General features: G+C 29.6%; 1 protein-coding gene across 4 annotated transcripts in view; it reads left to right on the top strand.

The window, feature by feature from the left end:
- The first annotated feature begins 4,633 nt into the window (after positions 1-4,633).
- The window catches only part of LOC129918126 (protein strawberry notch), a 41,465-nt gene continuing 35,584 nt past the window's right edge, over positions 4,634-10,514 (top strand). For all 4 annotated transcript variants that reach the window (XM_055998492.1, XM_055998489.1, XM_055998490.1 and 1 more), the window contains exon 1: positions 4,634-4,755. In XM_055998492.1, coding sequence (XP_055854467.1) covers positions 4,717-4,755 — 39 coding nt within the window. In that variant the 5' untranslated portion in view covers positions 4,634-4,716. The remainder of the gene's footprint in view (positions 4,756-10,514) is intronic.

Genomic DNA, 10,514 nt, shown 5'->3' with positions numbered 1-10,514 from the left:
TTCAAGTGAACTTATTGGGGGTTCACTGGGGTGTATGCGTAACATTTTTTTTTTATATAAACTTATTACGGTTTTTTATGGATGGAGTAGTCAGAACTACACCAAATTGAAATGGGACCAATGCAAAATCATAGTTGAAACTTTAGTGTAACAAACATAAAAATAAAAAAAAACATGAACCTTATCGTTTTTGGAAGTCTTAATCGAAAAATTATATTTTTCCCTAACTAACAGATTCGGTTACTAGGGTGGAGTGTTTTTGGACTTTTCTTTCGAATCACTGAAACTCATGGTTTAATGCTGATAACTTTTTACAAATGGGAAACGAAATATTGGCATATATAAAAATCTGAAAAATGTAAAACTTTTTTTTGTTTCTAACTCGCGTTTTTCGCATACGCATAACTTTCCCTAAAGCTTTATATGGAGGCGGAGTTGTTTTTCGCGTTTTCCGATCCTTATAAAATCTTATGAAGATTTCAACACCTACCAACGGACAAAAAAAAATCTTTTGAAAATGACATTAAAAAAAAAAAAAAAAAAAATATGTCTCAAAATTTTTCAGGTGCAAAAATATTTCCAAGTGCTGCAAGATTTTTAATTTTAAATTAATAATACCATTTTCGAAAGGTATACAAACCCAAATTTGAAAGTGTCAACTGTTTAAAACTTTAAGAAGAAAGGAAAAAAAACAGCACCTTTAATAAGTTTGAGTTCTATAAAAAATCATGTAAATATAAGATAAAATTAATAAATATACATACCTACGTCTAAAACCAAAATTTTAAAAAATCTAAGGTTTGAATTTTCAAAAAAAAAAAAAAAAGAAATGTAATTTTTTTTTTTCTAATAAAAAACTGAACTGTTCCAAAATTGAATTTTTGAATAGTATTTAAGCTTTTGTATTGCATTGTGGGGAATTTAGAAACTATAAAAGGCAGGTACCTACTGTTAATAATGATTTTGGAATCAAAATATCATCATCAAAAGATGGACCTTGCTTAAAAGCTAACAATTTTAGGTTTTTTTTTTATCAAAATCATTTTAGTCGTTTTGAGAATATTATTATTTCTAAAATTGGTATATGGGAGGTACAGTTATTTTTGATCCTAAAAAATTAATTCCGAAAACCCCTATAAAGACGTCATACCAGAGGTTTGAATTTTAACGGTCCGGTCCATCCGTTAAGGCTGTAGCTTCTATACATACATAGTGAAAATTTATAAATCTCGGGTAGGCTTGAATATCCTGAACCCGTGTGAAAATTTTCAAATTTGTATCTCAATTAGTTTAGTTTCAATTTTAATTTTGTCAAAATATGTAGTACATCCTTCGTAATTAGTTGTTGAAATGAAAAAAATCATGAATATCTGTGATAAAATTTCATTGTTTAGCCCCAAATCAAGTTCATTCGAAGATGATAAAAACTTGTACGTAGACTTTCAATGTCAAGCGTAAAAAAATGGGCAGCAACATTATATTAGAAATCTTTTGAGCTGATTTTCAAAAAGTTAAAATGCATTTTTTAATACAAAAACTTTACAAATATCCGATTTAAAAACAATCTTTTGTAAAAAAATTTATTTAATTAATGTTAATCTAGGAAAAGCAAATTTTCTAAATAGTGAGGCGGCGTCAAAGGGTGTTTTTTTTAGCGAGAAAGAACACTTTTGCAATGTTACCATTGCATCACATGGAAAATTTTTGCATTTTTTTGAACCGCATATATGTATATTTTATACATCGTATGAGAATCAAAAATAATCAAAAAATGAATTATATTTTCCATGGAACGTTGAATTTTCATGGAAAACTTAAATAGATTGCTTTTATTTTTTATTGAATTTTCATACAAATTAATGTTTTGAAGGAGTGAGGTGCAAAAGTAAAAGTATGAAAAACAATTGTGCAGTTTGTGATAAAAGGATCAAATTAATAGGATTGTTAGTACAATATGTAAACCTTATTTAAAGATATTGGGCCACCGCACCTCACTCCTTCAAAACATTAATTTCTATGAAAATTCAATAAAAAATAAAAGCAAGCAATTTAAGTTTTGCATGAAAATTCAATATTCCATGGTAAATATAATTCATTTTTTGATTATTTTTTATTCTCATACGATGTATAAAATATATATGCGGTTCAAAAAAATGCAAAAATTTTCCATGTGATGCAATGGTAACATTGCAAAAGTGTTCTTTCTCGCTAAAAAAAAAACACCCTTTGACCTGAAATTTTTTGATGGACATATTTTATTATTTTTTTCTATGGTATATGAAACGTCCACACAAAATTTTATCAACCTACCACTTTTTTTCAAGGAGTACTTGGTAATATTCTGACTCTAGCTCTTTGAGTAAAAGACAATTCATAAAGAGTCCAATAACTTTTTACATGATGGTCGAGACATTTTGGTATTGATTTTATTCGATCGGGCGTTAGAAAATACCTCGAAATCATGTATCATATTAATATAAATGTTTCATTGCCTATACTATGCAACAAATCGAGTGCAACACAGAAAAGTCTTGTATCTACCCTAACCCTTCCGGAGGGGATACAAGGTGGTCCAATATCTCAAAATAACTTTTTTATTGAGTAGGGGAGAGTGGCGGACAGTGAGACGGTGCAAACAGTGAGACAATCCATTTTTCTCTTTTCTGAAAATAAGCACAGTAACGCTAGTTTGGGTCAAAACGTTTATTTCCCCGTCTGCGTCTTTTAATTTTGTCCCGACTTAATTAAAGCTGTCCATTTTCCCCCGCCGTAAAATATCACACAAAATCAGGTGAAAGTAGTTTTTGGAGTGTTATAAAAAGAGTGTATAACACAAAAAAATTTTGGTTAGTGGACAGAACTTTTTTTTACATATGTATTATATTTATATGTTCTTTCATAAAAAAATATCATTGAATTAGAATTCCTTCTCGTTTTCTGTAATTTTATATTTTTCCGAAAAATGACAAAAAGTAAACAGTGAGACATTATTAAAAAGCAAACAGTGAGACATAGGTTTTTTAAAAAGCAAACAGTGAGACATATAGATTTTAAAAAAATCTATTATTTTAGCATGACTTCAAAATGATTTCGTATTGTTTTTTCTTTCATTTTTTTTTGGCTTTTTGTTTTTTTTTTTTTTGAATAAATGGGTTAAAGTAACATAAATTAATTAAGTATATACTTGTCAATTACCTAATTATTTGACGTTTTCGTTATTTTTTTTTTCACCTAAGAATGTCTCACTGATCGCACCCCTTTCAAACAGTGAGACGTTTTGACTTTTTCTACATTTTAGTCCAATGTGATGCCCTCATTCATTCTTTAACTATAAGTTTTTTTGCAACATTAAGATAAAATATGTCTTAAACTAACTTCAAAGTTTCGTTAAGCTATCTCGAAAACATTCTAAGATATACCAATTTAAAAAAAGGGTGTCTCACTGTCCGCCACTCTCCCCTACTACCAACGATGTTAATTTCATGCTTTTATCACAAAGTGCACGATTTTGTTGCTAAGCCCCCGCACTAAAACTCATGACTATTTGAAAAATTTAGATTATTCATAAACACTGCAATTTATAATTAAATACTAAGATTTTTAAAGATTTTCAATTTGTTTCTCAGTCGATGAATTCATCGAGTAATACATAGCTCTTCTGTTTATCTTACTATTTTGATTTGGAATAAAAATTTAAACAAATTTAAAAGGCGGTTTCTTGCTGTAACCACCGGAAGACAAAGGGTTGAACATAATGGGGAAGTTTAAAAGTGCATGAAATTAAATACCCCTTTATTTATTAAAGTTACTTTCACTACGCCAAAGACACTCCTTGCAGTATTTAGAGCAATTATAGGGAACCCTCTAAAAAAATCCTTGAAATTAAACAATGAAACCAACTTGCTAAGCAAAATTCTACATTTTTTTAATGACTTCTCCCTAGAAAAAAAAAACGCAAGTTCATTTGGAATTAATCAAAATGTAAGTCCTCATCCAAAAAAAACAAGTTAATTTAATAAAAACACTAGCGTAAAATATTAAATGATTTAGTAAGTTACTTAGTTAAAAATCCGTATGCTTTTTGGCTTAGTAACTTACTAAAATGGATTTAGCAATTTACTTAATCGTTTAAAATTTTGCGCCAATACAATTGACAATTGACTTAAAACTGTATATAATTGTATTGGCGCAAAATTGTAAATTTTGCGCCATTGTAAATTTCCCTTTTTGTCAGCGTGCTCCACTCGGAAGAGATGAAAATTAATTTGAAAATAACTAATATAACCGTCAAACGGATCTTCCTTTATTTCCTATCTACAACCTGTAAAACCCGCCATGTTTTTACCGAGACTCGACAAACTACAAAATAAAACAAAACCATGAGCTACACTACTACAATCCTACATTTTATAATATTTTTCATTTCTTTGCATTCTATCATTTCGATAAATTTCAGTCTGTCCAGTTCCCCATAATCGGCACGAAAGAGATGCCCATTTTGCATCTTCATTGAAAAAGGTAATACTTGTTTCTTTTTTTCTTTCACACAAAAAAAATATATTTCTTTCCAAAATTTTGCTTTTCATTTTTTTTCTCTCAAAAAAAAAACTGCTATCTTTTTCCTACACATTAGCCAAAACCAGCTGTTTGCAAAATTCCCAACAAAAGAGAACTAGACAGAAACAGGCAAAAAGAGCAAAAACTAGAAAAAAAAAAATGGAGAAAAAATCCACATTGTCGAAGAGAAATAAAAAAGTGAGTACAAAAAAAAAATAAGAGATGATTTTTTTTCTCATTTTTAAAGCAAAAATCCCCTTCAAAAGAAATATATTTTTCAAAGGTTGTTTCTCGTTCTCACTTTGTCCATGTCTTTTGGCTCGGTTACTCGTGTGTCTTTTCGCGCACTGAATAACAAAAAAAAAACGTGATAAAAAAAACCAAACCACATCGAATAAAATTATAATTTCGTCGTTTTTTTTTTAATAACCAAATGCTTTTTTATTTTGATTTTCTTTGATAAAAAAAAACACCTTGCTCTTTTTTATATGAATCATATATTTTATCAATCCAAGCAAGCGGTGTAATTAAAATAGCAAAAAAGTGTATTAATTTTTGCAAAATATAATTTTCCCTCAGTCGAGCTCAATCGACATCGAATCTATACGCCATAGAAAAAAAAAAGAAAGAAAAATTGGAAAAAATTTACGTCGGAGGCGATTTTTCCAGGAAAAAAAGTTTTGTTCTTTTTAATAATAATTATTTTGTGCAGTGAAGAATCACACAATTCATTTGATTGGATTACTTTTATATAATTTGTTGGATTTATTGTCGAAAGGACACAAAAAAAAAATGGTAAATGAAAAACAATTTTTTTCTTATTCTTTTTTTTTTGTTCTTGTCTCGTTCATTTGGACGAGGTCTTTTCGTTGGGATATTTTTTTTTCTTGTCTGTCCGCTGTCATTCTTTCATTTTACAGACAAAAAAAAACACTTTTGTGTAACTTCTTTGTTTTATTAAATGCTAGGTTATGTATGCTATATATTTATATCTTGTTTAATAGATAATTAAAATAATCTTAAAATATTATTTTGATTTCTTAATCATTCATTTTGTATTGAAATTATAAATAAAAGAAGAAAAAAACATGTGGAAATAAAACTTCCCTTTCCATACCACTCTGACTCTGACATGTGATGGAAGGGGAATTTAATGCAGGAAACAAAAAAAAAAAAAAATCCCATACTATGACTTTTTGTGGTGTTGGTGTGTCTACTTACAGTGGCGTACAAAATTGAAGAAAAAAAAAGTAAACAAAACTTTTTTTTTGTTTTTTCTTCAAATTATTATTTGAACTAAGTTCAGAATAATTTGCTATGGTTTTTGAATAAATTATTTTTTATTTTGTATTTATTGAAACTTCATTATTGTTAGTTTATCTATTTAGTCATATTCTGATTCAGTGATTCTAGAATAGGCTTATTTCAATTTAGAAAGAGAATAATAATTTATTTCTTAATGTAATTTGCTATCTAGTTTATGTTGGACTTTAGGAAAATAGAACGTTTCTTTCAATCCATTTAAGTTTTATATTGCACATATTAGTGTAGGTATCCAGCGTCCGTAACAAATTCGGGCAAATTCCAGTTTTAGCTATTTAAGACGTTGGACCTAAGTTTTTGGACTAAGCACTAAGGTCTATTTACCTGTAGCTTGACCAAAGTATGAGTACAAAATTTCAGCTATACCTATGCGTTCTGATAGATAGTTGATATTAAATTCAGAAGTTGACTTCATTAAAAGTTTTATATAATTTACAGCGTTCCAAACAATACAATTTTGGATGTGAGTAATCAAAATTCGGATTCTAAAAATATAGTTATAAGAATTGATGCTCTGTCATCTTCAGTAAGCCTGAAGATCTCATTTCGAGGAATGGATTTCAAGATATGTATAAGCTAATTACACGTATAAAATACGTTCAGGAACTGTATGAGTTTCAATATTAAAGACAGAAGTGTACCTTTCTGTCTTTAATATGTATAAGCAAAAAAAATATCTTTTATGTAAATGGTATCGTCAAGATTGAGTCGAAAGACATTGGAGAAAATAGCTCTGTTCACTGACGCTGTGCTGGACTGTTCTAGGCAGAAAAGTACAGCTTTTTGCTGTTCATTGACTTTTTTTCTGTGCTGAACTGTTCTAGTTTGCTGTTCATTGACAAACCTAGAACAGTTTAGAACAGGATTTTCTGTTCTTGCTTTTGAGTCAGATCACGTTAGAACAGATTCGTGAGAAGTGTCAAAATCACTGCTGTCATTTTTTGTTTTTGTTTTGATTTAATTGTGCGATTATTTCTCGGGTGTTCGTGGTTTTTATAACTAAAAACAATTTTTAATTATATTTTTCGCAATAAAAACACAAAAAAATAACGAGAAACGATAAACAAAAAATTCTTATAATTTACAATTTTTTTTTTTTTTTTTTTTTGACAACTGACGTTTAAATGACTGTTCTAACTTGTTCTGACGTTTCTCACGAAACTGTGCTGTCCTGTTCTGATCTAGAAAAATCCTCGTTGAACATACTTTATGACTATAGTTATATTTAAAAGCGAAATAACGTTAATTTAAGTACGTTTTCGATTGGCTCCCAGAAAGCTTCCGGAATCATTCAGAAGCCTTCTAAAAGTGTTTTATTCGCACGAATATGACATGCAGAACGCTTCTCAGAATAGAAATTCTCTTCTTGATTTCAAAACAGAATTCAAATCAGAATTCACTCACATGTCAAAAAAAAAAAAACACTCAATCAGTGTTTTTTGTTTTTCATTCAACAATTTATTGTTTTCTGAAATGTAAATTAATTACAAGTCAAAAATGGATACATTAATGGGTAAATTACCATTTTCTTCGAATAATAATTCATAATTTTTTAAATCTAACGCCATAACTTTCGTTTGTAAGAAAAAAATAATACAAATACATATATTTGACATTTGAAATTTCAGACAAATAAAAAAAAACAGAATTGAGTGGAAGCGATTTGACCTGTCCATTCGATTTCAGAATGAGTCAATTCTTGAGTGAAACCAATCGAAAACGACATTATAGGTCGTTTCAAATCGAAAGTCCCATGGAAAATTGAGCAAAAATAAAAAAAAACTCATTCGCTTACTGAAAGGAAGCATTTATGAGGCAGCTGAACTTTTTCTAAAATTACGATAAAATAATGAAGAACAGTTCTTGATATCCCTATTTTAATTAATTGATCCGTCTGTGAGATTTACTGGGTAAGCCTCAGAAAGCGGAGGCAAGTCTCCTTTCAGCATCACTCCATATCCGGGGACAATACAAAAAAAAACATACAATTATTTAATTATTTATCATTTGAAGGCAGTTGGGATAACTTTGCCGAAGATATTGTTATAGGACTAGGTGAAGATGGACCAGAAATGTCCAGTTTATATCATAGCAATTCATAACTTAAAATTCTATTCACATCTTTTCATTTGTATAACACTGCACAACAAGGTTTTGGATGAATAAACTATACAATACTTTTCCAATGGTTTTTGGTGTGCTGAACTCGAATCCGGAGTCAGAAACATTCTATCAGCTCTAGTTTTTGAAATATTGCCATTAGAAAATGCAAAAACACGTTTTTTGGCTGATAGCTCTGGTCAACAAAATTTGACTATTTTTATTATGAATAAACCGAACTATACTTTTCCAATAGATTTTGGGGTGCTTAACTCGAATATGAAGTCAGAAATATTCTATCAGTCTTAGTTCTTGAAATATTGCAGTTAGAATTTGCGAAAAAAACGTGTTTTGGCTGTTTTTGAGGTTATGCTTTGATGTGAGGTACCTTATTTTGGCATACTTTTTAACGGTTTCTATAAGAACTGTTTTTCTTCTTTGAAAATCTGTTTGAATCTTTCCGAAATCTGCTTTATTATCTGAGATATCTTAAGTTTAAGTACGTGTGTTTTGGCTTATTTTATCAGTAACGTAATTTCAAACTGCAGTAACTTCAAATTAAAATATCTCGGATTATAAAAAAGATATCGCAAAGATTAAAACAGATTTTTAAAGAAAAAAGGCAATTCTTATACAAACCTTCACAAAAAGTGTTGCAAAAAAATTCCCACACATTGCAGCATAACTTCAGAAACAGGTGTTTTTGCATATTCTAACGGTAATATTTAAAAAACGGGAGCTGATAGAATATTTCTGAATTCGGATTCGAGTTCAGCACAACAAAAACCTTTGGAAAAGTAGTGTTTGGTTAATTCATCATACAAAAAGCTCAATTTTGTTGTGCAGTGTAATTGGGCAGTAAATATCTTATTTTTTATTTTTTAATTATTTTAGAGTCGTCACCATAGAAATCATTAATAAACAAATTCAGATTTTTCGTTTGCTAATTTTTTTCTCTATAGGTCGTTTCAAATCAAAAGTCCTGACTCAGAGTTTTTTTTCTCCCTTCCAATAAAATTGAGAACAAATAAACAAAAAACTCAATTTTATTGGCTCATTGCGACAAATCAACTCAAAAATAACAACAAATCATGCTTGTTTGAATGAAAGAAATGCTAGAGATAAAAATAAACAAATGAAATATCTGAATTTGTTTATTAATGATTTCTATGGTGACGACTCCAAAATAATTGAAAAATAAAAATATGATATTTACTGCTTAGTTATACAAATGAAAAGATGTGAATAGAATTTTAAGTTATGAATTGCTATCATATAAACTGGACATTTCTGGTCCATTTTCACGTAGTCCTATAACAATATCTTCGGAAAAGTTATCACAACTGCCTTCAAATGATAAATAATGAAATAATTGTATGTTTTTTTGTATTGTCAGCGGATATGGAGTGATGCAAGCCCAGGAGACTTGCCTCCGCTTTCTGAGGCTAACCCAGTGAATCTCACAGACGGATTAATTAATTAAAATAGGGATTTCAAGAACTGTTCTTCATTATTTTATCGTAATTTTAGAAAAAGTTCAGCTGCCTCATAAATGCTTCCTTCCAGTAAGCAAATGAGTTTTTTTTATTTTTGCTCAATTTTCCATGGGACTTTTGATTTGAAACGACCTATAGCATTTCTTTCATTCAAACAAGCATGATTTATTGTTATTTTTGAGTTGATTTGTCGAAATGAGCCAATAAAATTGAGTTTTTTGTTTATTTGTTCTCAATTTTATTGGAAGGGAGAAAATAAACTCTGAGTCAGGACTTTTGATTTGAAACGACCTGTAGCTTACTTACAGGTAGACTATCTTAGCACAGAAAACTTGTGTTAGAATTTTTTCAGACCCTGGCTAATAAGATAAGGTATATTCCGGATTTAGATTCAGGCATATTCGGAGCATTTATTTTTCTTCATATGAAATAATTGCCGTGTTTTATTGGTAACTCAGTACTTAGCACAGTAAAATTTTACACGGGAAACAACAACAAATGATTGCTAAGGATAAACAATTTTTTTTTATTTGTTGGTTTACAGAGACATTTTTTTTTCTAAACTTAAACATTTATGACCCTTCAACAATAAAAGATTTATTAATAATAATAAATAAAAGTAATTGTTTGTTGTTGTTTATAGCATAAAATGTTTACTCAGTAAAATACTGAGTACCAAAATCAAAAGATTTTTTCAGGGGTACTTTCTCTTGCGAGGAATTGACAAAGCGCCTTTCCGACTCGGCGTTAATTTGAAATTCCTTCCATTGTTGAAAATTAATTACATGCACGCAAGAATCGCACACAAGTTCAGAGGGTCTCCTTCCTTAAAGCAGACCATGCTGAGATTCCATTTTTCAGGCATGCTTTCCTTCCACTGACCAAATTCGCTAGATGGCTTGGTGCATACTACCAACCAGGTTATCCTCTGCTATGTACTTTAAACAGCTCATCGTCTATTCCAACAGCTTTATTGGACTTAGTTTTGAAAATGGCTTCTTTCACTTCGCCCAGGTCGAGTTCACGAAATTGCCTTCA

The sequence above is a fragment of the Episyrphus balteatus genome, chromosome 4 (genome assembly GCF_945859705.1).
Source record: "Episyrphus balteatus chromosome 4, idEpiBalt1.1, whole genome shotgun sequence".
In the NCBI taxonomy this organism is placed as follows: domain Eukaryota; kingdom Metazoa; phylum Arthropoda; class Insecta; order Diptera; family Syrphidae; genus Episyrphus; species Episyrphus balteatus.
Note: the sequence above shows the minus strand (reverse complement) of the source record. Positions and strands in the feature narration are given on the sequence as shown.